The sequence below is a fragment of the Coptis chinensis genome, chromosome 5, assembly GCF_015680905.1.
Source record: "Coptis chinensis isolate HL-2020 chromosome 5, ASM1568090v1, whole genome shotgun sequence".
In the NCBI taxonomy this organism is placed as follows: domain Eukaryota; kingdom Viridiplantae; phylum Streptophyta; class Magnoliopsida; order Ranunculales; family Ranunculaceae; genus Coptis; species Coptis chinensis.
In genome coordinates this window covers 97,486,769-97,514,431 of record NC_141460.1, presented here as the reverse complement: position 1 = coordinate 97,514,431, position 27,663 = coordinate 97,486,769, and the positions used below count along the sequence as shown (strand labels likewise).

Sequence of the window (27,663 nt, the reverse complement as noted above, 5' to 3'; positions counted from 1 at the left end):
AAATTCAGAAAGCTACTGCATTAATGAATAATGAAACGTGTAGACTTAAAGGAATTCTCAGTTTGCCAATCCTGGTAATTAATCTCTAACTGATGCATGGAAACACCCTATCTGGAGTGGATGTACAGAACCATTTTTTTTTTCATAACTTGTATATGCATGTTTAAGCTTGTGAAGTCATTTCATCCTGTGAAATTTGTCGTTTCATACTATTTCCTCTTGAAGTGCAAATAGTGACTAACCAACATCTTCCAAGTGCCAAGATATTTAGACTATAAATATGTAGAAAGGTGTTATTATTATGTGAAGGTCTATGTGATACTAGTCATTGAAAATAAAATCTGTGGTTTGAGCACAGTGATGACCAACCGACACGTCTTGTTTCAGCCTTGCAGAGACACTATGCAGTATTACAGGCCTTGGCTCTTGATGAAGATGAGATGCCAGAGCTGAAAGATGAAACTCTTCCAGATGAACAAGGAATGGCGAAGTAGAAGCAAAATATATGTATCATTACTTCGGTTTGTTTGCATGTGACAAAAATAATCTGTTGGAGTGCTTGCAGATCAGGGGTGGTTAATGCACTGGAGGAATTTAAGGTTTCAGTGTTTGGTGAAAATTATGATCAGGAGGGAGCAGATGCTCTCTCATCAAAAACCGAAAGTGATGCTGCCAAAAAGCGCAAGGCAATCCATGAGAATGCAGCTAAGGAGTCTGAACAGTATGACTGGGCCGAACTTGCTGACAGTGGAAAGGTAATGTCAGATATGGCCTTTTTTCTGTTCTATTTGGGGATTTACTTATTTATCCACCTACTTAATGGTTTTTGTGGATGCATGGTTGCAGCTGAAGGACTTGACTGTGGTGGAGTTGAAGTAGTATCTAACAGCACATAGTCTACCTCTTACTGGTAAAAAGGAAATCTTGATCAGCAGAATTTTAACTCACTTGGGCAAGTAAACGTATCCCGAATTGAAAAATCATATATAATGTAGATACTGGACGCTGGTAGGAATGTTTTGCAGTTGCATTATTTCTGTATGTTTCGGTGTCTGACAGATGGTGTAGTGTTTTAATAGATACATCGTGCACAGCAAAACCTCTAGTCTATATCAGTAGCCATCAGTCCATCATCACATGGCACGTTTTGCTCAGAAAGATGGGGTATTGTTTTAAACTTTTAATAGATACATATTTTTGCTCTGAAGACCTTTTGCTTCCTGGAATATATTTACAGAAATTTCTTACAGTCACCATTACAACTTACATTTGATGCAAACTACAGTTTTTCTTTCTCAAGGACCATGTGAGTGCAGAATGAAATTTTAGTTGTGAAAAAAGGATAATCTAAATTCAATATTTGCTTTGTACATGGTGGCTTGGTACTACATGAATGAGCAAACTTTTGTTGCTACTCTTGGTCAGTAGATAAATTGTCTTCTCTTCTTATATTGGCAATTTCTCTTGCATTCCTTTGATCCATGCGTCTTCTTCAGTCGTCACATTGAAACGTGTGAAAATTTTCAAGCAGTTGACTCAAGAGGGCTTGTCGATTAAGCAGTTACCTAATCAAGGGTACGCTACAATTACTGATTGTACAGCCATGATGGGAATTATTTCATGCCTGCTAAAACCAGCAAGCTTCAGGAGAACTTCCCATTCATTCTCGGTTCTCTCCCTCCCTCCTGAAGTTACCATCATGTCAATATCAAGGTTCATCTTTGCTCTTGTTAAATCGTCATCCTGTTCGTTTTGATCTGTCACGATGTCCAGTATGATCACCTTCCCTTTGTCTTGGGGAATGACTTCTTTACATTTCTTAAGAATCGTGATGCATTCTTTATCGTGCCAATTATGGAGCATAAACTGCAATAGCATGGGAAAGCCTAAGAAGTTAAAAATTGTTCTAAACCAATATTAAAAGTAAAGATGATTGATCTAGACAACTTCCGTGGCAGTTTCTCTCTATTAACATTAAAAAGGAATTGGAAATTGGAAAAGATGAGTTCTTTTAGATGGAAAATAGTCCTCAGAAAACAAGAACATCTTGAAATGATAACATAAATACCTTCAGAAAAATGGCATCCGCTGGGGGAATGAATTTGAACATGTCACCTCCGACCATTTCCACTCCTGGCAATTGCGCGGAGGAAGCAATGACATGGGGTAGATCAAAGACAGTACACTTTATGTGAGGAAAAGCCTTGACAATATAGCTCATGGTCATGCCGACACCACCACCAATGTCGACCATAGACGTAATTCCATTCAAGAGTTTATCACAGCATTGAACAAATACTGGCATGACCAGTATTGTATCAGACACCATGGCATCATTGATAACTTGGTTCATTCCAGCATTCTCCCCAGCTAACTCCCATACACTCTTCCCATGAACTCTTTCAAAAGGTGTCGGACCACCAGTTGGCGAAGTACAACAACCGCTTAATTCATGCCAACCATCAATAACCGTCTCATCGATGATTGCCAATGCCCAATCTACTAAGCTCCTATTCTGATCTCTAAGAAGTAACTTGGACAATTCTGTTAAAGAAAATGTCTCATCATTTCCTTCAACATGAATGGTTAAGAGGTTCATGTGAACTAAGTATCTAAGCAAACGATACAAGTTATTGGGCTTAATGGACACTAAGGTTGGAGATGTTGCTAATGAAGAGAGAGCTATAGGTTTGCTATCTTTGTTGTTGCTAATGACATCAAAGAGATTTAGTTCAACAGCACATTTGAGGACTACTGAATCTACAATGCCACACATATGGTTCAATATTTGAGCATGGCTTTTCATATCTTGCTCTTGTTCTTCATTTTGGATCTGCATTATCTCCTTGCAAGTAAGAGAATTAGATGAAATTTTTTTAGCACACAACCAAAATTTTCCTCTGCCCTGTGAAAGTTGTTTGTACGTCTCCCAATTTCATATATTAGGACATGGCACGAGATGCTCGTGGGAGCAACCATGATTCCATGAATCATGATAATTCTCATGTGGTGTACTGACGCAAGATAAAAAGGTAAATTAAAAATGTTAAACATGTGAATTTTCTTGAAATTTGTTAATTGTTATTTTTTTTATTTCGTTTTTTTTTATAATATTATAGTATTGTTCTGATCTTGCTATGATTCGCTGGTGTTGGAGTGGGAGCTGTTTGATTTTGATCTTAATGTTTGCTTTTGTGGTGGTTTCAGCCTTTCAGGTGCACCCTTACAAGTTGGGCGTCACGACGGATATATATATCAATATATCATGGTTTTAGGCTCACAATTTCACCCACATGACGAACTAGAATCTAATTTTTTACGGATATGTCCAACAAATCATGAAGATCACCTCTACAAAATTTCAGCTCATTTGATGATGCTTAACAATGTCAAAATATGATTGCAAAATCGAAAAATTTGGGCTGTTAAATTTTTTTTAAAGTTGTCAACAATTTTTAAATAGGTTAGAGATTTCCAAATGAGCCAATTTTTTGTGAAAAATCTATCCATAGTTAAGAGATCATATTGATAAAATATTAGTTTTTAATTCATCTTGTGTAAAAGGCGTGGTATAAACCATAGTATAAAAAACTATAATAAACGGATCCCTCCTCTCTATATATATATATATATATCCGATAAACGTCATAACAGATTAATATGGATACACACTAAATCATCTGGGCCAAATTGGAACGGGTGAGACTCGTTTCTGTTAGGCCCATCACTAAAATGTAAACAACTCCAACTTTTAGCTTAATTTTGGACAACGTACGTTCCAATTTGACCCAAAATAGCTGTAGTGACAAATGATATATTCAACATACCTATTTCTCTTCTAAACAATTTAAAAACAGATTGACATACATGCCAATTGAAATATGGGCTGTTCATCGAAACAAAAAGTTTTATTATGGACTTAGTAATGTGGACAGGTGATGGATGTCTTCCTGATTGCTATTCACAGTGTAATTTCAAGGTAGTTCTGCCCACACCCCAAGTAACCTTTTCTTGCTTGAAGGTGGTTTCACCCACCGCTCTCCAAATCCACTTATCCAGGCCACTGTGCGACGGGGCTGTTTAAACCTCACCAATATACATGCAAATCCCCACTAGAGTTGGAATAAATGTGGAATAAAACCACTTATTTGAAAAGCAAACTGGCGTTTTATAGGTGCACTAGGACTTTGGCATAATGGCTTTGTTTAGAGAATTAAAGCGCACTTCAGTTATATAGTTGACCCACTTCACCCGCAATATGACAGAATGACAGTATGGACTGCATGAGTGTCATGAGTGTCTTTTGCTAGCAAACACAATATTTTCCAGATAACTCAAATAGGACAGAAGTTAGCTTATATGGAAAGGGCACCAGAGAAATGTCAAATGTGTTTGATAGATTGCACAAAATAAGTTCTCATAAAGTTTCTAACTGAAATGGCAGGAAAATATATGATACTAGGTTTGTAAAAAGATTTTCTCACTCAACTTTCCCTCAGAACCTCTTTACTTATTTAGGAGATTTGCTTACTGAAACCTTTCTCTCTGAAGTCTGAACCTCTTTACTTATCTTTTTATAGGAGATTTTCTAGATTCTCACCTAACAAACTTTTAGTCACTGAAAGACTGAAAAGGCTGATGTAACGTTCAGTTTAACTAAACTAATGTATTGTGCAGTAATGGTTGGTCTTCATAAATGTTTTCAACCAGTTTTATTTTTTCAATAGCCATAAATTCTTTTTCAACTGCCAATCTGTAATAAAATAATCTTGAGAATCAATTCCTTTAAGAATCGAGAATCAAAGTATGTGTACTATACTACTATCAACCATATGTCTCAATTATAGGAAAAGAACGAAAAAGTTTTTACTTAGTTTGCACAATGCAACTCTTTATTTCATATATATTTGTCTTCCAAAATCATATATTACAAATTTTTCCTAATTTTAAGGTGCATCCAAATTTCCAATATTCCCTTCTATTTTTGCCAGCATACCAATTTTTTTTTTATTAACAAATGTTTAACAAGACCTAGGGCTAATACTCACCCCAATTTCTTGTTTCATTAAATTGTGAGGCATAGGCATATATTATTATATTACTAATCAAAACTGTTAAATTCTTGACAAATCAAAAACCAAAAGGCAAATGATAAGGAGAGATTATTCTCTCTAAATTTAGTATGCACTTTATATCGGCGGTTGGATAACATAATTATATGGTTTGGTGTGGTTTGTCAGTTGTGAGTCATGTAACAATCTCGATCTCGAGAAAAAATTTCTCCATCCAACGGCTATTTATCTTGATATCTCCAAAATTTAGAGAGAATGATCTCTCCTTATCACGACTCAAACCAAAATAGTATAAAAATTTCAAAGTTTTGAGGCATAGGCAACTCTTTCAGAACTTGTCTTTTACGTTCTCCAACAAGTTCAAAAAAACAGGACAAGCCAAAAAAAAAAAAAGGGAAAAAAAAAAGTAAAAGTCAGACTGAACTGGCCAGGCTGCCCTTTCGCGCCATCTCTCTCACTGCAACTCTTCCCCAAACCTTGCCGCCATTAATGACGTGACCAGGGGCAGGTTTCTCTCCCTTCTCACACTGTCTCTATCTCTCTTCACTGTCCATGCACACACACAGAGACACTTCTTACATTGTTTAGTTTTCATGTTGTTAATCTATATGCATTGTTTATTAACAGAAACAGTTAAGTAGTATTGAAAGATTGAATCTTTGAATGGATTCTTCAAAACCAGTAGCAAGAAGAACACGTGCACAGTTTAATTTGTTTCTAAAAGAAGAGTGCGAGAGAAGGAAGAAAAGTAGAGAAGGAGGTGGCGATAACAAGGCTGAATCAAGTGTTAGAAAAAGTAGCCAACAGTTTAATAATGGGAAAAATAAAGATGGGGCTGTGGATTTTGAGAATTCTAAGAAGAAAAAAGTTAATGTAGTTAAAAAAGTTAAAAAAGTTAAGTACTTGACTGATGATAGTGATGATGTAGAAGAAGGAGATACTAGTGATGAAGAAGAAGAATATAGTGATGATGACGATGATGATGATGATGATGAGGGTGGAGAGAAGAGTTCTGATGATTCTTTAAGTGATAAAGATTGTAAGTTGGTAAAGAAAAGTAGTACAAAATCTGATGTTGGTGTTGAGAGGGAGGAAGAAGAGGAAGAAGAAGATGATGACGATGAGGATCTTGGGGTTCCGAAAGATGGGATTGAGGTTATAGCAATTCCATCTTCATCGAGTTCGGATGATGGAGAGGAGGAAAAGGATAAATTATATTTTTCTGGTGATGAAGAGGAGGTATCTAAAGTTGTTAGTGAGGATGGAGATGAGGCAAATGAGGCTGATACTGAAAATGCAGAAGAAAGTTCAGATGGAGATGAGGAGAATGAGGCTGATACTGAAAATGCAGAAGTAAGTTCAGATGGAGATGAGGAGAATGAGGCTGATACTGAAAATGCAGAAGTAAGTTCAGATGGAGATGAGGAGAATGAGGCTGATACTGAAAATGCAGAAGTAAGTTCAGATGGAGATGAGGAGAATGAGGCTGATACTGAAAATGCAGAAGTAAGTTCAGATGGAGATAGTGATGAAAGTAATGATAAAAATTTTAAGAGAAGAAAAGTAGGTGGATTGGATGAAGCACATTGTTGTGCTAGTGTAGAGGAGGAATCTAGTGAAGACAGTGAGGATGATACTGAAGTTGTAAAGGACTGTGTAATTGAAGATATTGATGAAGGTATTGAGAATAGACTTAAGAGAAGAAAAGTGGATGGATTGGATGTCTTGATTCCTGCCAAAACGGGCTCAAAAGTTTCAAGTACCTCTAATGGGAGAGATTGTGTGGCACGGAGGACCCGATCAACTTATTCTTCACACTCTTCCTTTAATAAAAAGGACGGGACATTTAGTCACCCAATTACTTTGGATGAGATGGATACTGATAGGTCATCAGGGAATGACAGTGTTGAAGATAATGGTGATGCTGAATTGAATGTTGTTAAACCTGCCAAAAAGGATGTTAAACTCCGAAAGACCTCTAATGAGAAAAGCAGTGTAGCACGGCGAACCAGGTCGCATCTTAGCTCAAGTTCTTTCTTGAAGAAAAATCTTGAGACTTCTAGTTGCCCAATATCTTTTAATGAAAAAGAGGTTGATCGTTCGACTAATAGTGGTGAAGATGATTTTGATGATGTCAATGATGATGGTGATGAGGATAGCAGAGAGACTGGTGATTACAATGAGAATTATGGTAAGAATGAAGACATTGGTAAAGTGAACCAAAAGGGCGGTTCTGGTGACCAGGAGGAGATACTTAAAAAGAAGGAAGGGGTTTTTGGAGGAGCTGCAAAAAGAAAGCGCGTTCACGCGCCAAAAGATTCACCCCTCTTCAAGCTATTTGTGAGTACCATTTGGGAAAAAGGTGGAAGTCTCCAGCAGCAAGAAGCAGTTTCACCTGTTGATGTTGACAAACCGCGTCCAGTGAAGTTTAACTTTGGCGTTGAAACTCCCAAGCCTGTGGAAAAGTCAGATGATGAGAAATATCGGGATATGTTGTGGGTTGAATTTGATTTTGCACTCAGATCTTGTGAGCTTGGTTCCTTTGTTTCTTCTCAGGTAAGTTTAGTATTGATTTGCGAAATAGAAGCAACAGGACAAAGTAGTATTGTTAGCTGGATGGCACAATTATTTCTGTTGTTATTTAGTGTATGATGTTATTAGCCAGTATTGTTGCCTGTCGACTATTTCTGTGCTTGGTTACAATTCCTATCATATTAACTATATTTTCATAATGTCCAGTTCGTATTTCCTTATATTATTTTGATAATACATCAAAACTTTATGGTGTAATGGGTGAAGCTCTAATGCCTAGCCTTCTAGTAAGTTCCTTACCCGCCTACCCCAGCTATGTTTAGCGTAAATGGATGCTATGGGACCTAGCATTCTGTGTTGATTTCTGTTAGTTCATTTTGCGTTTTTGTGAGCCAAGTATAGAACCCTTATACTTGGCCAAGCTCATTCCATATTATCGAATAAGGAATTGAAACACTTTAGGGGAGTGAATTAACATTGACATCACATGTAAATATAAAGTCCTTTCAATATCCTTATTAAGGCTGATGCATGTTTCTTTTAGAGCATATCATTTTTAGTTTTTTTTTCGGAACCCCAGACCTCTGGTATCATCACCCAAAGGTTTTATTAACTTTGCTAGTTGGCACCTGCAGATTTTATTTTATTTAGTTCTTTACATACTGTTAGGCTCTAATTTGTTGGTAGCGTTGGTAAAACTGCGAGTTGTATCAATCTTAGCAATCACTCTTCTATTTTCTTTGTCCCAGTTTCCCTTGATAACACTGACAATATTAATGAAACCTTATACTCGGGATATTGTTACAGCATGAGGCCTGGAGATTACTCATACAGTCGTACCCATGCGAACAATTTTAGCCACTGTACCTGCTTTGAAGTTGTACGGTTCCACGAGTACCCAAGATATCAAATAAAAACGAGGATCAGTGCACATTCCTTCTGATGTTTTCTTTTTCCTTGTGATGTCTTTTGTTGAGAGTATTGTTTTGGCATATTGCATTATAATCATTGTATATGTCTGGTTTGTCTTCGTTTATGCCTTTGAAGTTTGTACAACTAAATTCTGCTCAAGTAAATAAAAAGGGCTCTTGATCTTGTGTAGGTTGACAGTGAATACCCTAATAAACCAAATGTTGAGACAGATCCATCTGCCCTTTGTTCCCAAGGGAAGCATGACTATATCCTTGATGAAGAAATTGGAATTAGATGCAGATTTTGTTCCTTTGTGCAGACGGAGATCAAATATATTTTACCACCTCTTGTAAGTTTTCTCTGTCCAATTTTAACATGTTTTCCAGTTTGATATTCTTTTGAGTTTACTAGAAATATGGAGAAAACCCTAAATCTTTCCAGCAAAAATCATTGTCATTATAGGGTTCTTTTTTGTTCATTTTAAGATTTTCCCAATTAAAAAATTGAATAGAACTTAGAAGTGGCTTGAGCTTAGTGTAAGTTGGAAATCGCTTACTCAATTCAAAAGTGAAACAGACCACCCCTGGAAGATGTAACAAAGTCATGGTTGTGGGATTGCCATAATGCCATCTCAGCTGAATGATAATTCTTCTGTCCTGTGCATCTCAGTTTTTCATGTTGGAGATAGATGGAACAGATCAGCTGTTGCTAATTTTTCTTCTCTTTTTCTGACCAGATTTTTGGAGAATTTTCTGCTCTTGCTTTTTTTTTTTTTTGACAACCACTGAATTATGTGATCATACTACAGTTCTAGTTTGTTCCTCATGAACATGTCACTTATCAACTTGATTGCTGCACATTGTAGGAGAAACGCCGTTCTGAAAGATCAACCACAAAGAACAGTTCTGATGTAGGGGAGTTTTCCTTGTGGGAAGAATTCGACTTACAAGGTGCAGGTGGTCATTCTCACTTTTCACATTTCCATGGTAAACGTACAGTGTGGGACATAGTTCCACAAATCAGAGAGACCTTGTATCCTCATCAGCAAGAAGGTTTCGAGTTTTTGTGGAAAAACATAGCTGGAGGGATCGAAATTGACAAGTTAAAGAATTTTGCTCCTTCTGATGGCACTGGTGGGTGTGTGATATCCCATGCCCCTGGAACTGGGAAGACTCGGTTGACCATTGTCTTCCTCCAATCATACATGAAAATGTTCGAGGAGTGCAGGCCAATGATCATTGCTCCCTGCAGCATGCTACTTACCTGGGAAGAAGAGTTCAAAAAGTGGAATGCCAAAATTCCATTTCACAATCTCAACTCACGGGACTTTTCTGGCAAGGAAGATGAGATGGCCCGTCAATTAATACATGGAAAAACCCAGCAAATCAAATGGAACCGCATGGTAAAGTTGTTATCATGGAGTAAGGGGAAGAGCATCCTAGGTATTAGTTACAGATTGTTTGAGACGCTTGTTGGTAGAAGAAATATCAGAGATGAAGACAAGAAGAAACGAAGGGAAATCCTACGTGCAGATGAAGTCGAGGAGATGAGTAGGATTCTGCTTGGGAAGCCAAGTTTGTTGGTCCTTGATGAAGGTCATACACCAAGGAATAAGCGGACTCGTATCTGGAAGGCTTTGGAGAAGAGCAAAACAGAGAGGCGTATCATTCTGTCTGGAACGCCTTTTCAAAACAATTTTAAGGAGCTCTACAATACCTTGTGGCTGGTGAAGCCAAAGTTTGCGGACAGCTTCTCATCCTCCAGAACCCAGAAGATCTCTCGATCAACATCCGGTAATGCAAGGAAAGATGCAAGAGAGAAATGGGCTTCACTGACCAGCTCTATTGGCAAAGACGATAATTGTCGCTTACTGAAGCAAATCAGAACTGTCATTTCCCCATTTGTTCATGTCCACAGAGGCAGTGTACTGAAGGAAAACCTGCCTGGATTGAGGGACTGTGTGATCGTTTTAAAGCCGCCTCCTTTACAAATGAAACTTCTTAAGCAAGTTGGAGATATAAAGAACCAAGTTGAGTTAGAACACGCACTTTGTTTGGTCTCTGTCCATCCATCCTTGTGGATAAAATGTAGTCGTTCCAGGGATGATATCAGTTTCATTCACAAGATTACATCAAATAAATTCAAATTGGATCCTTATGAAGGAGTGAAAACAAGTTTTCTTTTGGAACTTATCCGGCTGAGCGAAGCAAAGCAGGAGAAGGTTTTGGTTTTCAGTCAATATCTTCAGCCGTTCTCCTTGATAAAAGAACAGTTGAAAGATCTTTTTAATTGGACGGAGGGTGAGGAGGTTCTACAGATGGAAGGGAAATGTAAAGCGAAGCTTCGTCAATCTATTATCAATAATTTCAATGACCCATCTAGCAAAGTGAAAGTATTGCTTGCTTCTACTAAGGCTTGTCGTGAGGGAATAAATCTAGTTGGGGCTTCTCGCATAGTTCTTCTTGACGTTGTCTGGAACCCTTCTGTTGAGAGACAAGCCATAAGTCGAGCATATCGAATTGGGCAGAAGAAGGTTGTGTTTGCCTACCATCTCATCACATCTGGGACAATGGAAGGAGATAAGTATCGTAGACAAGATTTAAAGGATCGTTTGTCGGAGTTGGTTTTTGCTTCTACACACAGTCATGATGATAAACTGAATGGTTCATTGACTACTGAGGATGATGCAATTTTGCAAGAAATGGTTGCAAACACAAAACTCAAACACATGTTCAAGGAGATTATATACCAGCCTAAAGAGTCCAATTTGGTTGATACATACTTCTGAAGGCTGCTTATTTGTTCTGTATATTCTCCATTAAGTCTCTATACAAACTTGTGCTTCATTTTTTGATGCAGTATAGTAAGTATTTTCACGAATTATTGTGTTCTAATCTGCGGTGCTGGTTAATATGAATGGACAATATCCATAGTCAGGAAGGTAGTTACAGATGTGTCTCACAGTATATATGCCTGGTCCGATCCTAGAAACTCTTCTTCCAAACTGCCCACAGGTAAATTCTGACAATCTTTGCATTAGCTGAAACCACCTTCAGATTGTTGGTATCCATCTAGAACTGTAAGTAGTTCGAGTTGGAGCTCAGATGGTTATGCATGTAATTCAACCTCACCACCTTCTCAACTAAATGTGTGCGCCCTCTGGAGGTTGTGTTTGTTAATAAGGTGGATCACCTTTTGCAAATTGCTATGCGCAAGAGAGCAGTATACTGTATACACAATCTCTTCACATCCAATTCGATACCTATGGGGCTCCATAGTCTTACAGTGGATTTTATAGCTGTAGAAAAGGTTTTTAATCTAGGGGACTGGTCATTGTATAGCACTATAGCCTATGTTTGTTGTTCGAGGCTCGCCAGTAGAAGATTAGTATGTATGTTCCTTGAAGCTTTTGTTAGAACTCCTTTTGGTTAGATACATTTATATGAATTTTGTGTCTCCTGCAACGATCACACACTTAGGGAGGTTTGTAATCTGTAATTTGGCTAATGAAACTTGTTGGGGGGTTCTTAACATGATTTTTTCTGTTTTTAATGAATGGTGAAACCCATAGACGAGAGATGAGACTTAAAAAGCCCAAAACATGTGGATGTTAGTTATAAGCCCAAACGAAATTGGACGCTAGCGAAAAGCCCAAAATGTATAGGCCCTTGTGCTTGGAAGTTTGACACACGGAAAATTACTTCCCGAACCAAGTGTGCTTCAACTTGTTTTCTTGTGTCTGGAAATTGATCTGTGAATCAGTGAATGTATGTTTTTTAGCTCTTAAACTTCTTTCATCAATGCCTAACTTTGGTTTCTCCACTGGTACCAAATAACTGGGTATAACAGGCAAATATATATTAGGTAGTAAAACAAGTTGACTAGAAAAATCTTCAAAGATATAAAGTGGAGGTAGTCGCACTTTTTTTAGCAAACTTTCAAACCATTACCCCAAAATTATATGTTTACAACTATATTGAGAATATAATAAAATAAAAAAATTTAAAAATTTAAAATTAAAACTAATAAAAAACATTCCAATAAACTAACGTTTTTTTAACTTCTCTTTTTGTCCATACAAAATTATCAATTATCATTTATTTTGAGTCCAAAACCATTAAAAATAAACAAATGTGTTTTTAAATGTTTGATGGGTTAATGAGATTAAAAGCCAAATGCCTAATGCCCAACCGGTCCGTTTGTATAATTTTAATCACCTATAACAAACTCGTAAGTTCTGTCTCCTTTCTTTCATTCTCAATTCTTAAACAAGCGTCATAACTCTACCAAAAAAAACAAAAAAATAAATTCATAAAGGACTTGCAGTGCAGTTTGTTGCACGTTTGTCTTAATTATTTGTAAAACTCGTTATCATTATCAATAAAATTCCCACTTAAAAAAAAAACAAAAAAACAAGATAATTTTTTTACTTTCAATGTTAATCTTTTATAGTTTTCTTCACATGATAATAGGGTTATATAGACTTATAACATTATAGAAAATTAACAATTTAGTGAATTGTTGTAGACTTGTGGACTAGATTAAGTAGATATATATAGACATAGTATATCAATTAATGGCTTAAGTGCTTAAGTAGTTAATTTCGTCAGTCCATATTAAATTCTTAACACTCTAGTTTTGTGAATTGAAATAAATATATAATTTTGTTGATATTTATTGTTTAGGCTTTCTAACAAAAAAAAAAAAAAAATTGCATACTTTTTTTGTTTGGGGTGGGGTGGGGCGTGCACATAATTTCGGACCCCTTGGCTTAGAATTCTAGCTCCATCCCTACGTCCAAGGCACATTTACACTAGTAAAGATGTTCATCATCAAAATAAGATTTGACTGCACCCATTTTCCATTTAGTTCCAAGTCTTAAACTTCATTAAACACAACAATTTTTTGAATGCCAAAATCAACATTCTTCAGAATATTGCACTAAAAAATGAGATACACAACGAAACAGCCCACACCACTGATCAAAAGGCACGAAACAATTTTTTGAATGCCAAATCAACCTTCTCTAGAATGTTGCACTCAAAATTGAGATACACAACGAAACAACCCACACCACTCAAAAGCCACGAAGCAACAAAGGTTTCCAACCAAAAAGGAATCCCTTCAACCCACCCTGCTTATATACTTCTAGTATAACTTCGTTAACACTTGTATATGGATGAGGAGTCTCTAGAGAAGCAAATAACATCTTTTTGAGAACATTGAATGGAAAAGTAAGAGCAAAACCATGAAAGGGTACTTCCGAACACAAAAATGACAAACCATAAATGCGGTCCAATATCAATGGGATCAAGTAAAATATCCCTCTCCTCATCCTGGATTACAAATAAGAAATAAACACGACATTTTAATTTTCAGAAATAAGATATAAACACGACAAAAACCACAATTAAAATATGTAAAGTACAATTACCTACAAATACCAATAAGTATTATCCATCAAATACTAGATCTATACCTACCTATCCCTACACCTTCTCTTTTCCAGAACTTTTTTTTATCAGGTTTAGCAGATATTACTAGTATAATTTTCTTCCACCATTATGAGATCATATCACGGGTTAGAAAAACTCTTACATATTATGTTGATTTAAGATTTTCCCTCTTAGAAGCATATGTGCACATATATGCATGTCTAGAGGGTTTTGTGGATTTTATACGTTTTTTGGGATTTGCTTGATATCAACTTTTCTCAGATGGGGCACCCAGTTTGGTTTGATCAAATATTTGATGGATAATACTTATTGATATTTGTAGGTAATTGTACTTTACATATTTTAATTGTGTGTTTTTTGTCGTGTTTATATCTTATTTCTAAAAATTAAACTGCCGTGTTTATTTTTTATTTGTAATCCAGGATGAGGAGAGGGATATTTTACTTGATCAAATACTAGATCAAACCAAACTGGGTGCCCCATTTGAGAAAAGTTGATATCGAACAAATCCCAAAAAACATATAAAATCCACAAAACCCTTTAGATGCGTGTATATATGCTTCTAAGAGGAAAAATATTAAATCAACAAAATATGTAAGAGTTTTCCTAACCCATGATACGATCTCATAATGGTGGAAGAAAATTATATACTAGTAATACCTGCTAAATCTGATAAAAAAAAGTTATGGAGAAAAAGAAAAGGTGTAGGAATAAATAGATATAGATCACGTATTTGAGAGCTAAGTTTTAACTTGGTGTAATGTCCTAATAATTCAATAAAATAATTTTAGACATTTCCAGTAGATTAGTAGTTAGTAGAAAGCCCAAATGTTTATGTATGTATACTGAACTCCTATTGCTCAAGTCCTCGTGTAGACGTGTATGGTTGTACAAAGTTCGTTTTTGTATGTAAATTGTGTCTGCCTAAGGCCTCCGGCCCAGTGATTTAGGCCCAGTAGGTTTTATTCCCAACCAAAAAAGGACAAGAAAAGCAAGGCTGTAAAACAAATGGGCAGCTGGTCACCTCGTTCCTCGCCACGTTGAAATGCGTAACTTTTGCATGCATGGAAACACTCTCTCCTCCCCAACTCTTTACACGTGTCCAACCTGAAGTTGCATGTAACTGAACTTAAAAACGTCATTTACAAAGCTCAGAAACTCAAAAAAATAAGGTTCAGTCTTGATAGGGTCTACACTTTGTGATGAACTTCTTTAAATTTTAAGAATTTTGAGGGGTTTGTTGTGATAATGGAAGAAGAAACAAGTGAAGAATGGAAGGCAGATGAGTATGAAAGTGATGGTGGAAATAGTAAAATGAGTAGTGTGATATGGAGGGTAGGGAAGAAGATTGTGATTTCAGGTATTGTTATTACATCTGCCCCGTTTGTTCTTCCACCAGTTTTATTAGTTTCTACAGTTGGTTTTGCTTTTGCTGTACCTTTTGGTCTTGTTTTGGCTAGTTATGCTTGTACTGAAAAGATTATGAGTAAGTTGCTTCCATTACCATCATCCCCAAGTGAATATGGTGAAGAAGGGGTGGGTGGAATGGATATGGAGGAGGAAGAGTTTGAAGAAGATGTGAAGAAGACACTAGAAATGAGAACTCAGAGGATTGAGGATGAAGATGTGAATGGATCGGTTGAAGAAGATGAAAAGGGAAATGAGAGGGGAAAAAGAAGGAGGATGGCCAGTTGAAGAGAGCTCTAATTACTATGAAGAGGACGGGAAACCAATGGAAGAGGAAAAAGATTACTTTGATAACATTGAAGAAGAGAAGTATCTGGTGGTAAAACAGAACAGGGTAGTTGTCGTCGAAGAGGCGCAGATACCAGTGAAAGAGATCGTTAAAAAGATTGAAGAGGAAAATTTAGTCTTGGGAGAAGCTGATGGAGGTGAAGAAGTAACAAATGAGGACTGCGTATTAGAAAAGTCTAAAGGAAAAGAAGAAAGGCCAATGAAAGAAGGTGTGTTATATTTTGGGGTGAATGATGATATTCCTACACGAGAGGAGAGAACAGTTGAAGAGGTAGTAAAGGGTGTTGAAGAAAATGGATATAAGGAAAATAATGGAGTCCTGGATGAGAAAATGGTAACAATTGAAGTGCAAGGAATGGTTGAAGGAAGGAGAGATGATGAAAAGTTAGATGACATGGTAGAAGAGATGAAACCAATTGTTGAGACAAAGCAAATGGTGGAGGAAAGAAGAATTGGGAAAGCTAACGATGTCCCAATTGAGGTAGAGAAACCTGTAATGAAGAAAAAACGGATGAAGAAAAAAAGGGTGAGGATCACCATAAACAAAGATAATTCCAGGGAAATTGCTGATGAAAGTGGACTAGATTTATATGATAAAGAAACTCCATCTCTTCAGCAATACAATTATGAGGGGGTTGAAATTTGTGAAAACAGGGTTGCTCCAGCCATCGGTGCTGGTATCGAACCTCAAGAAGTAAGCTCAAAGCCCTCATCATTATGTGTAACTGAGGAGCGCCCTTCAGATGTACTTGGCGAGGAAAGTGCAGACTCTGTGCTGCATCCAGTTCCATCAGAAAGGAGTGAGATCAAACCTGCGGTCTCTGAAGTAAATACCACCATTCCTTCCAAAGAGGTCAGGACAATTAATTTTTAATTTACTTAATGAATAATATTTCACTGGTAGTCAGTTTATGAAAGTGCTTAGGTAGTCTATGTGATGGAGTGGAAATGTAAAATGTCGGTTCCAGAAATCTTTCTTTGTAGAAGTAGGTCCTTCGCCCGACTGATCGAGTTCTACTTTATGGCTAGAGGATCTCAATTGCGTTCCAGCCAGCCCATTTTACAATATAGTATATAGATCCTAGTTTATATTCTACCTGTAGTGAACCTTATATGTGACCAATTTTAAAGAAAGGCATGATGGTGGTGCCAGTGAAGGTCGTTAAATAGGTTGACCGTTGACGAAAGTACTTATATCCAATCACTCTTTTACATCATTACAATGGATTGAATGGAAGCTTTGTGCTCAATTGCTTGTTATCCTCCTTGTACCAAAATCTTATAACAATCATTATGTGAATATATATATGTGACTGTGTGCATGTTTCTGTTGGTAGGTTATCTACAGCGAGGAAAAGATATGGGAAATGATCTTTGCAATGCGAAAGATAGTGGGTTACAAAGCTGATATCCAGCCTAATGTTGCAGAGGAACTCAAAGCTCTTTACATCTTCACTGGTGTGGAAGCACCAATGGGATTCAAGGACCCATTGGATCTGTCCGAAGTCGATGATAAACTTCGGCTTCTTATGGCAATAATAGGAGTAAAATAAATGTTGTTTAATCTTATGGATTGTCAGTCAGAGTTTGAGCAATTATACTGTTGTATTCTACTTGTATAACTTCAAGGGAGCATGTCACCTTGGACTCTCTGAATATCAAGTTTTATGCGTATGTATGCATATTTCTTCTGAATGCTGTGCTCATGTCGTCAAATTTTGTGCAAACTGTAAGGATTTTTTAGGTTAAAATGAAAGGTCATGCGTATTTCTTCTGAAAGTTGTGCTCATGTCGTCAAATTTTGTGCAAGCTGAGGATTTTTAGGTTAAAATGAAAGCTATCCTTCTGAATGTCCGACTTGGTTTTGATGAATTCACATATTGTGGTAGTGTGGTACTAATGTAACTTAAAATTGTTATTTCTAATGAATGGATCCAACAATTAGTGCTACTCGAACAGGTACCGTGTGTGTGTGTGTGTTTTGTATCGGACACAATTTATTGCCAGTATCTCTAGATTGCAGTGGCAATGCACATGATTACTGAATATTTTATTCATTTAACAGAACTTTTATGTTGTAAGGAGAACAAATTACTATTACACACGGAACTGGTAATCTAATATGCTTAAGTTTTTACATGAACCCAGACTGGAAGGGCGTCAGATGATTTTTACAGTGACAAGCCAGACTAAGCTTCATCCTCCTGTTTGCAATGTGTGGGGGACTAAGCTTCATCCTCCTGTTTGCAATGTGTGGGGGACTAAGCTTCATCTGTTCCTGTTTGCAATGTGTGGGGGAACTTAACAAGTGGTGCAGTGATTTCCTCACAGTCCTCGAGAGAACTCTTTTCTTTCTTGGAAGGATACAGAAAATAATGTTGGACAATGAAGAGAAGGTCAAAGAAAATAGATACCTGCAAAATATCAGTTCAACTGATGTTAAAACTTTAAACACCTCCTGATCATGATGCACTGCTGGTAATTTGTTATGTCAAATCAGGTGGATCTAAGCAGTTCTGCAGTTCTATATGTACTGAAGAGTTGGCAACTTCGAAAGTGTCCCAGGTTAGTGTAAATAATTGGGAACATAACATTATGTAAACCATGGGGCACATGGAGTTCGGGCATTCCAGCCTTAAAGATTTTAGTTAACGTGTCTATTTAACATGAAATGTTCATTTTCTAAAACTTCGATTTACTTGATAACTTTGATTTATTATTTACTAAATTTTAACTTTAGCTTCATTACTGACCCCACAAAACGTCGAGAGCAAATCTCATGCAAATGAGAATCGAAAGCAAGCATTCCCCAATTTGAAATGGAATGACGATAGAAAATTGAATTATGGTACCATATGAGTACACGTAGATATGACCATCACTTATATTAGAATTCGTTTAAAAAGAGAGGCAGAGAAGTGCTTTTCTAATGAAAAGGTAATTCTAAATTAAAAGCAGAGCGTACCAAGGAAAGCAGGGTTTTCCCAATATTACCATAATAGTTTACCCATGAGCCTGCAAAAACAAGGATGATAGTTTAGTGCAGAAACTTGGTAACAGACTAACAGTTCCAACTGTAATTCTTGGTAAAATAACATTGGTGTAGCATGCATGTGAAGGATATATACATAGCATATATTACATATGTATCCTTCAGCATTACATACCTTGATCAATGGACTGCATAGCCATCTGCACATAAGTTGCCACACCTCCAAATAAATTGAGTAAAATGTTACCAATGCTCCATCCTACGGTGCTCTTTCGAGAAAAATTCATGAAGGCCTAAATTTCAGCACAAATTCAAGGTCAATCATAAAACTCGGCAAACTGCATACAACAACAACAACAAACACCAATAAAAAGGCTAGAAGTATCTGAAACCTCAAACCTGGGGAATGTACTTGATGACTGTCATGACAACTTGAATTGTACTGCAATGCTCATAGCAACAAATATGTTATAATGAAGCCACACAATGACACAATACTACAGCTTATAGATTCTAAATGGACTAGTAGACTCAGGGCTGAAATTCCATTGGACCTATTAAAACCCTAGAAATTAACAGTTGGTCTTTTCACCTGTGTCTCTAACAGAACTTGGTCTTTGTGAATAGAGAACTAATATGGGATTATGTTTGAAACATAACTGTATAATAAAAAATCCTAGTCAACCTGGAGACCTAAATAAGAATGATGAAAAGAAAAGACTAGATCAATTAAAATGCACACTTCAAACAAGAAATGAAGTGAAATAATGTTGTAGATAGTTTGATAATGCAAGTTTTACAAAAAAATGAAGTGTGCTATCCACATCAACAGACAAGACTCAACTGGTAAACAAACAGGTAGCGTCATCAGCAATGAAAGCCAGGTCGCAACACAAAGGGGGTGCATCTCTTACATCACTTTATTCCCTATTCATGAGCGCAACTGCTATTACAGATTTTAAATACTTCAATAAATAACTATTCTAGATTTCTTTTTCCCATTTGAAGGGCATCTTAAGTGATAGGGCAAGTGCTAAAAACAGTAGGCTTTAACAAGCATTTTCCTTCATTTGCAACGTCTCACATGGCAAGATGTTCCTTTATTGGAATGGAACAAGTCCACAATGACTATCTACTCTACCTTTGCCAAATAGAAAAGTAACTTGAGACTGGTAGTTCTGCACGTCTTTGAAGCCAAACACTACATTCTTTTACTATTTTTCATCTTAAAAATCATAGCACCAAAGGTTGGATCTTCTTGTTACTAACTACTGTTCCCATTTGCTAGCTTATGATGATAAATGAAAACTTACTTAAAGACGGAAATTAACCAAAGCCAAGATTGGTTTGACCAAGCCACAACTACACACACAGCAGCAGAAATCCACACAGCACAAGAGATCGTAATACAAGTCCTTGAGACCCTCTGACTTCCACGCTAAGCAATTGAAAGGTGTTCAGATAATAAAGTGCATTAGAGAGCACTAAATTAGTATGTATAGAATTATCTAGAATTAGAATATGATGTAAGTAGTATTATTCACAAATGTTTCTATGTTATGTATTGTAGTTGTCTATTTAAGCCTCTGAATGGCCCATTGTAATTCAATCTAGCATTGACATAATTTTCTTTCTAAACCTTTCTTCTTCTTCTTCTTTTTTCAAGAAGGGCCTTCATCACCTAACTAACTCAATCATATCTAAATGAAAGCAACTTAATAGCTGATGAAGGATAATACTACTTACATCATATATGAGAACTTGGAACAGGGAGACTGCTGTAAAGAGAACTGCATGTATTGACAACGCTACGTCATTTGCCGCGACGGGAATCATCTGCAGCACCCATAATGCTGTCAGAATTTCTCAATCCGATTGTTGCGTAATTTCACCTATATTTACAGTAAACACAAATAAACATTTTGTTTCTGAAAAGCATTTTATAAGAAGCTTCCAAATAAAATTCTTTTGTATTCCCCTTTTGTGTGGTAGTTTGACCTTAGCATAACAGATTAACAGCCTATCCTGTAGATCGATTTAAAGCAGAAACTCTGATTTCCACATGAAAAGCTTCTCATGACCTTGTGATGATAGTTCAAATTCTGACTAGCTAGGTTATGAGTCCTGGTTAATTTTTGTGTTATCTTCAAAGCATATATAATCAGACACCTAAGTTACACAGGAACTATGTGCAGAAAGCATTGACAATATGCTCATAGAGTATAGTGAAATAATGAAACCATAATATAATTTGTTTCATGTGCTATGCAACTAGGAGTACGATTTAAACTCTACCATGAAAATTTCTTAGAAAAGACAGTATCCTTGACATGGAATAAAGTTGGCAAAAGGAAGTACTGCCCTATGTTGAGTTGAAGTATTAAAGATTGTTTTTGGCAACTAGGATAGAAGTTGAAGGTGGGGAACTCGCCCAAATGATTTGATTCCTACACATAAATCAAGATAACTTCAAGAAACCGAAAAGCATCATTACATCTACAACTATGAGTAACATCATCTTCATCAGTTAGATGCTCCAGCTACATGGACCATTAACTGAAAGACAAAGTGAAAAGTCCCCTTGACCATTCGTTTCTTCGAGAGCCAACTATGCAACCCCAAAATAAATGTCCAGCTGAACCATAGTTCCCAGAAGGTGAATTGGTTTGTGAAGTGAAACAAGGAATGAAAACAGGGAATGACTGATAAGTTTTGTACTTGATGTGGGTTAAGTGGAACTAGAGGTCAACTTATTCAAGTGAGGCAAGGTCAAGAACCATAAAAAAACAATGTCAGTTTAGTTATTAGACAGATTTTCAACAAGAATTGCTCGTAACAAGTTCCACTTATAAAACCTCCTAGAACATGGCTATCTAAGTTTTGCGGCAACTGGCAAGTATTAGCTCAAGTGATGAACAATATTGTTCTTTCAAACAGTCAATTATAACCAAGGCCATGCATGTAATTGTTCCAATCTACTCATTGCCTCATTGGCTCACTCTTCGTTTGCCATGTCATGTCATAGTCCATATCCTCTCAGGTCTTCCTCGCCCTTTGCCTTATTACAACATGCATTTATACTGAAATGTATAAATTACCAAAATCACACAAATAAAGCAGAGAAGCTAGCAACCAACCAACCTCATTGAATCCATATTTTTCATGGTATTGCTTCTGAACAGTTGGACTAAAGAAGAGAACAGTATTGTAGATGAGATATGATGAGTGTTTCGTCACATTCAAAACCAAGTAATTGAAGCTCAGTCCCACCACACTTGAAGAAACAGGCAAATGAAGCATGCTTTTTAACAACTAAAAAAGAACACATAATACGACTGGTGAAACTGGGAAATTGTACCTCTTTCTTCTAAAATTTAGGATGGGTTGAGGGTAACAACTAAAAGATCAAGCAAAGAAAGCGAGCCAACCCAACACTTGGTACGAGATTTCAAGTGGAACTGAGTTCCAAGATGACATTCTTCTTGTTCACTCACACCCAGTTTGATAACTTGGAAACAGCACCAACTTTCACCTGAGAGGGCAATTAGAAATGATGACAAAAAAATAACCAAACAGAATATAACTGCACTGAATTAACTAAATTAACTAAATCTGTCCTTACGGGGGCTTGAATATCAAGTAGAGGCATAGAGCCATGTGTGGCTCCGTGCAATCTTTTGAGGACTAGCCAAGTTGGTTTTGATCAATTTTCCTGTTTCCAGAAAGACTTGCAAACATGTTGGTATTATCATTGAACTCAAAAAAATTCATAGCGGTTTTTCCCATGCAATGGGTTGCACAGAAAGTGATAGTGAGCCGCTGTTTGTGTTCGTGCGTGATAGCCTTCTTCGGCACAATTTTATTACAGGTATGCGTCTTCTGGAGAGGAGAAGTCCCCTGGCAATGAGCTCATCATCCTGTAGCTGGGGAGTACTCTGTCAGTCTCACTATCCAACCTGTTATTTGGGCGTCAAGAAAATGTTACCAGTTACCACCAGCACTCTGACAGAGGTCAAAACCACATGCAATTAAGGAATCTTTCGAAGTTTACAAGTAGGTTGAGAGTCCTTCGACTGAAACATAGTCAGTCCCAGTTGATTGGTATTTGCAGCAGTTCTGGTTAATTAAAGAAGTAGCTCCTTGCTGGAGAAAACAAAAAGAACAAAAATGCTCTGGGAGAAATATATTTGGGACTCTAGAATATACATATATATATGATGGTGATATATGCAAGGAATGGACATGAATTCTGATTTATTTACAAGTTATATCAAATATACATAAGGAGGGAACAAATGAGTAGGTCAAATTCAGGCCATTGTATTACATTATTTGTAGTTTCTGCAAACAGACGGTAAGCCTGATTAAGCCTCATACATTTTCGGATTGCAAGGGTTGGGAGGACTTGATGAGTGGAGCTGTGCTTTCCTCATCGGCCTCAGGAGAAACCTTCTCTTTCTTGGATGGATACAGCAAATAATGTTGGACAATGAATAGAAGGTCAAAGAAGATAGACACCTGCAAAAAGATCATCACACAGGCAAACAGTATAAGCTTGAGATGACATTTCCTTTTCCTCTTTTTTCACAAATTTTATATTTTTTATATATTTTCTTCAATATTAAAAGAACCCTTCTTACATAGAAATAGATGGTAAAACACTTCCTCAATTTGTCAAATCAGGTGAGCCAAAGCAACATTTTTGGAAGGATGTGTAACTACGTTCAATAGGAAAGAGTATACACAAAATTACTAAGCAACAGTGTGGACTCGATCAGCTGTTTCTTTACAACATGGAATTCAGTTTCACCAACTTCAATTCACAAAAAATAGTTTTCTTTTATCCACCAGTTCTTTCCTAGCTTCACCAATTGAATGCTATTTTTAGGTTAAAAACTGACCACAGATGATGTCGAAACTAACTCTCACGCAGATGAGAATTAGGCAATTAGTAGCAAACATTCCACTTATGATATGGAGGGGGTGGGATATAAAATTGATTTGTGTTTACCACACAACAAACCATATTAGAACTCGTTTGTGAAAAGTTAGATAGATACATTGCAATCCAGTGAGTGTAAATAGAAAATGATGCATACCAAAGAAAGCAGAGTTTTCCCAATATTTCCATAAAAGTTTACCCATGAACCTGCAAACAAAAAAAAAACAAACAAACAAGCATTATAGTGCTATATAGTGCATGAGCATCATAACAGTTCCAAACTGTGATTCTTCTTAAAATAACATTGCGAAGCACACCTTGGTCTATGGACTGCATAGCCATCTGTCCATAGTTTGTCACACCTCCAAGTAAATCAAGTAATATGTTACCAATGCTCCATCCTACGGTGCTCTTTCGGGAAAAGTTCATGATGGCCTAGATGTATGCACCGATATGTAAAGAACAGACAACATGTCAACTATGTGAAAAGGTTGGAAGATCTGGCCAAAGAAGGTAATAATAGTACAGCATTTTGCCAAATTAAATTTAAAGAGAGAAAAGAAGCTAGAATCGTCTCGAACCTGGGGAATGTATTTGATGACTGTCATGAAGACTTGTATTGTACTGCAATGATCATAAAAATGAATATGCTATAAGGACGTCACAAAAAAATGAATATGTTAGCATTTAAAGCCTAGTATTTTCTTATATTTGTGTGAGAGAAGCTGAAACTAACTAAGGCCGTATAGTTTTTTCTTTCTTCTTGTTTCTCTTATTCAATAATATAATATAATATTACTATATCTAATGCTAAATAGATTTTAGATCGACTTTTCCCATTTTATTGAGAGGCCAAAAAAAAGGCAAGTGCTAAAAACAGTGAGTGAAACACTCATCTTTGCAACATCTCACATGAAAAGATTTTCCAGTATTGAAATCGTACAGGTCTGCAATAACTATCTAGCCTCACTTTGTCAAACAGGAAAAGTAAGTTGAGATATTTGTGGTTCTGCATATCACATAACAACACAAACTATATTCTTTTACAGTTTTCAATATTTCTTGTTACTAACTACTCTCCCCATTGGCTAACCTGTGATGAGAAACTCAATATCATGAAAACTTACTTAAACACAGAAATTAGCCAAAGCCAAGATTGGCTTGGCAAGGCCACGAACACACAGACTGAGGCAGAAATCCACACAACACAAGAGATTGCAATACAAGTCCTTGAGACCCGCTGGCTTCCGCGCTAAGCAATTGAAATGAAACTTCATCATATAAGAAACTCAATCAAATTTGAACCGAAAATGAGAAGTTTAATATAGATGATGAAGATAGCAATACTTACATCGTATATGAGAACTTGAATAAGGGTGATTCCTGTGAGAAGAACTGCATGTATTGAGAAAGCTACGTCATTTGGAGCTACTGGAATCATCTGCAGCGCACACACAACTCTGTCAGAATCTCTCAACAAAACTGATGCAAAATTACCATAAGTGTTTATAGCAAAACGAATAATTTGTTCCCATGCATTCTGAGAAATGGAGTACAGTATAAACTCCCAAAACAAAAACCTTTGAGAACATGATATCCTTGACACAGAGCATAACTATGTTTGACAAACAATAATCTGGCCAGAAAGATAAATTTACCACATCATAAAGCATATGAAGTAGCTTGTCTTTTGGCAGTGAGGATACTGGTTGAGGTGGGGACTCGTGTAACAAATGACCTAAAAACTAAACGTAAATCAAGACAACTTAAAAAAACTGGAAAACATTGTACTGGTCTCCATTTGGGAGTACCATCACTCTCATCAATTCCAGGCTCCAGCTACATGGAATGTAACTCTAGCCCAAAGCACACTCTCCCCCAGCATATTTTCATATTCAAGTGCCAACCATGGAACCAACAAATTAAACATACCCCAAATGTCTGGTGATCCAAGAAGGAAAAACAACTTTGGGAAATGAAAGAATAAATAAAAATGGGGAGCAAGTTAAGCATGGTAAAGCAAAAAGAGACCAGGAATTCAAGCGAGGAAACAGGTGAGAAACAACAGAAAACAAGTTTAGTTCATAATCAGACCAACCATTGAAAGGTTGTTTTAGTCAGGATAGAATTTTTTAAAAAATACTGTCTTCGTCTGTGTCCTTTCTCACTTTATCCTCAACTTAAACACTCAAATTACATCTATAGAGCTGAAGCTTCATCATTCTCTCTTCCCCCCACCCTTTCTCGTTCTTGCACACCTCCTCACTCTCCCCATCCTCTCGTTCTCAAGCATCTCCTCTTGGCAGTATTTGATTGCGAAGTCAGGAAAAATTTTTGGTCATCTTCCACGAATATAAGATCAACCAGACTGCCTCACTGTATTCTAGTTAGATAGATTTTCCAATAACGAAAATCAGAAATAAAATAACAAGTTTCCAAATGCAACATTCCAAAATGGCTACTTAAGTGTTTGCAGAACTTATGAGCTAGTCCCCTTGAACAAATATTGTTCTTCAACAGTCACTTTTAACCAAGGCCTTTAGATGTTCCAGACTTAGTCCATCTCAACCAGTATCCTCTCTTCCTTCCATAAGTATTATTAACTTATTTCAACACACAACCTCTATTCAATCCATTATCCAGCTCATTCATTTTAGTGTGATGTATATAAAAATGCACAAATATAAAAACACAAACATATAAAAGAGAAGGAAGCGGGCCAACCTCATTGAATCCATATTTTTCATGGTACTGCTTCTGAACAGTAGGACTAAAGAATAGAACAGCATTGTAGATGAGATATGATGAGTGTTTTGTCAAATTCAGAACCAAGAAATCGAAATTCAGTCCCACCACACTTGAAAAAGACATAAAAGCAATGGGGCAAGTTAGCAAATTGCAAAAAAATGAGCCAATGAAAAAAAAAAGAGAGAGATGGTTGGCTACCTTTTTCTTCTGAAATTGAGAACAGCTTGAGGGTAGAAACTAAATGACCAAGAGAAGAAAGCAATCCAACCCAACACTTGGTATGATATTTCAAGTGGGATTGAGTTCCAAGATGACATCTTTTTTTCTAGTTTTCAACCAAGGGAAGCAGAAGGAGAAAAATAGTTAACTAACTTTAACTGTTTTTGTTAATCTCGAGATTGTATTGACGATCAACGGTGGATAAAACGATTGTAGGGATTTATTCTCTGCAACCGAGTATCACGGGTTTATTTCTCAGTTTTAGTTACACTCGAGGTTGAAATCTCATGTCCTACTAAATTATTAATATATATCTTATATATAAAATGAATCTAGTCTGCTTATGTGATTTCATACATAATTTTGTAAGTTTCCAATATGATTTCTAAAGGAGTTGTGGTTGTTACTCAACCCCAAATAAAAGAGTTGAATTTTCAGTCGATGCAATTTTTTTCTTCTAGTTATCAATTAATTACATGAAATTAGCAGGTTCGGATTGGAAAAAAAAATGTTTTTGGGTCATTTAAGAGTTGACCCGCGGTCAAATAAATGGGTTAAGTTAGAGTCACATATGTTAATCGATCCAATTTGTTCTCAAGTCTAATGGGTTGGGTCATCAACTCGTGAGCTGTATAACATGTTTTAAGATAAGTTTTTTTATTTTTTAAAATCTCATTATTTCGACTTCCTAAAATAAACGACTAAAAAGAAAAAGATTAGCCGTCCAATTGATTCATTTAATAAATATATGTTTCTTTATTCAATTTTCAATGATATGTAATTGAATTGTAGATGATTTTTGAAAATTAATACATATATTTGATAAATACAATCGTGAAATACTAGATATTTTACATACATATTATATGTGAATCCGATCCGAAATTGACCCGCTGGCTTAGCTGGTCATCTATTGGATAACCCGTTATATAGGCGGGTTGGGTTTGGATTTGACAAACTCAATACGATTAGTAATTGGACGGGTTTGGGTTTGCTCTCCTAACACATAATCCGACTATGACACGACCACGAACC

General features: G+C 36.5%; 6 protein-coding genes across 17 annotated transcripts; 3 read left to right on the top strand and 3 right to left on the bottom strand.

Moving 5' to 3' along the window:
* Window positions 1-7: 7 nt before the first annotated feature.
* Window positions 8-1,207, top strand: LOC147500686 (ATP-dependent DNA helicase 2 subunit KU70-like). Its single transcript, XM_086562310.1, has 4 exons — window positions 8-74; window positions 388-490; window positions 566-755; window positions 847-1,207. The coding sequence occupies exons 2-4, from the start codon at window positions 441-443 to the stop codon at window positions 877-879; spliced, it is 273 nt and encodes a 90-aa protein (XP_086418436.1). The 5' UTR covers window positions 8-74; window positions 388-440; the 3' UTR covers window positions 880-1,207.
* On the bottom strand, window positions 1,195-2,839 carry LOC147500685 (scoulerine-9-O-methyltransferase 2-like). The gene is made up of 2 exons (XM_086562308.1): window positions 2,069-2,839; window positions 1,195-1,866 (listed from the first exon to the last, which is right to left on the bottom strand). Exons 1-2 carry the CDS (start codon window positions 2,837-2,839, stop codon window positions 1,570-1,572), a joined length of 1,068 nt encoding a protein of 355 aa, XP_086418434.1. The 3' UTR covers window positions 1,195-1,569.
* Window positions 2,840-5,371: 2,532 nt separating this feature from the next.
* Window positions 5,372-11,396, top strand: LOC147500684 (SNF2 domain-containing protein CLASSY 4-like). The gene is made up of 4 exons (XM_086562306.1): window positions 5,372-5,580; window positions 5,700-7,628; window positions 8,707-8,865; window positions 9,382-11,396. The coding sequence occupies exons 2-4, from the start codon at window positions 5,736-5,738 to the stop codon at window positions 11,302-11,304; spliced, it is 3,975 nt and encodes a 1,324-aa protein (XP_086418432.1). The 5' UTR covers window positions 5,372-5,580; window positions 5,700-5,735; the 3' UTR covers window positions 11,305-11,396.
* A 3,730-nt stretch (window positions 11,397-15,126) lies between these two features.
* LOC147500683 (uncharacterized) lies at window positions 15,127-17,506 on the top strand. Of its 2 annotated transcripts, XM_086562305.1 has the most exons (3): window positions 15,127-15,550; window positions 15,597-16,580; window positions 17,065-17,506. In XM_086562305.1, exons 2-3 carry the CDS (start codon window positions 15,603-15,605, stop codon window positions 17,278-17,280), a joined length of 1,194 nt encoding a protein of 397 aa, XP_086418431.1. In that variant the 5' UTR covers window positions 15,127-15,550; window positions 15,597-15,602; the 3' UTR covers window positions 17,281-17,506. The 2 variants fall into 2 exon arrangements, with proteins under 2 accessions (XP_086418431.1, XP_086418430.1); XM_086562304.1 differs by having other exon boundaries at window positions 15,142-16,580.
* A 256-nt stretch (window positions 17,507-17,762) lies between these two features.
* Window positions 17,763-22,821, bottom strand: LOC147500682 (cystinosin homolog). Of its 11 annotated transcripts, none has more exons than XM_086562295.1 (9): window positions 22,342-22,821; window positions 22,078-22,251; window positions 21,861-21,993; window positions 20,466-20,611; window positions 20,033-20,157; window positions 19,119-19,161; window positions 18,895-19,012; window positions 18,693-18,742; window positions 17,763-18,141 (listed from the first exon to the last, which is right to left on the bottom strand). In XM_086562295.1, exons 4-9 carry the CDS (start codon window positions 20,553-20,555, stop codon window positions 17,989-17,991), a joined length of 579 nt encoding a protein of 192 aa, XP_086418421.1. In that variant the 5' UTR covers window positions 20,556-20,611; window positions 21,861-21,993; window positions 22,078-22,251; window positions 22,342-22,821; the 3' UTR covers window positions 17,763-17,988. The 11 variants fall into 11 exon arrangements, with proteins under 11 accessions (XP_086418421.1, XP_086418420.1, XP_086418426.1 ...); XM_086562294.1 differs by having other exon boundaries at window positions 20,466-20,555; XM_086562300.1 differs by lacking the exon at window positions 20,033-20,157.
* Window positions 22,822-22,956: 135 nt separating this feature from the next.
* LOC147500681 (cystinosin homolog) lies at window positions 22,957-27,015 on the bottom strand. Its single transcript, XM_086562303.1, has 8 exons — window positions 26,608-27,015; window positions 26,386-26,518; window positions 25,013-25,102; window positions 24,789-24,913; window positions 24,243-24,285; window positions 23,979-24,096; window positions 23,819-23,868; window positions 22,957-23,237 (listed from the first exon to the last, which is right to left on the bottom strand). The coding sequence occupies exons 1-8, from the start codon at window positions 26,724-26,726 to the stop codon at window positions 23,091-23,093; spliced, it is 825 nt and encodes a 274-aa protein (XP_086418429.1). The 5' UTR covers window positions 26,727-27,015; the 3' UTR covers window positions 22,957-23,090.
* Between the last annotated feature and the right edge of the window lie 648 nt (window positions 27,016-27,663).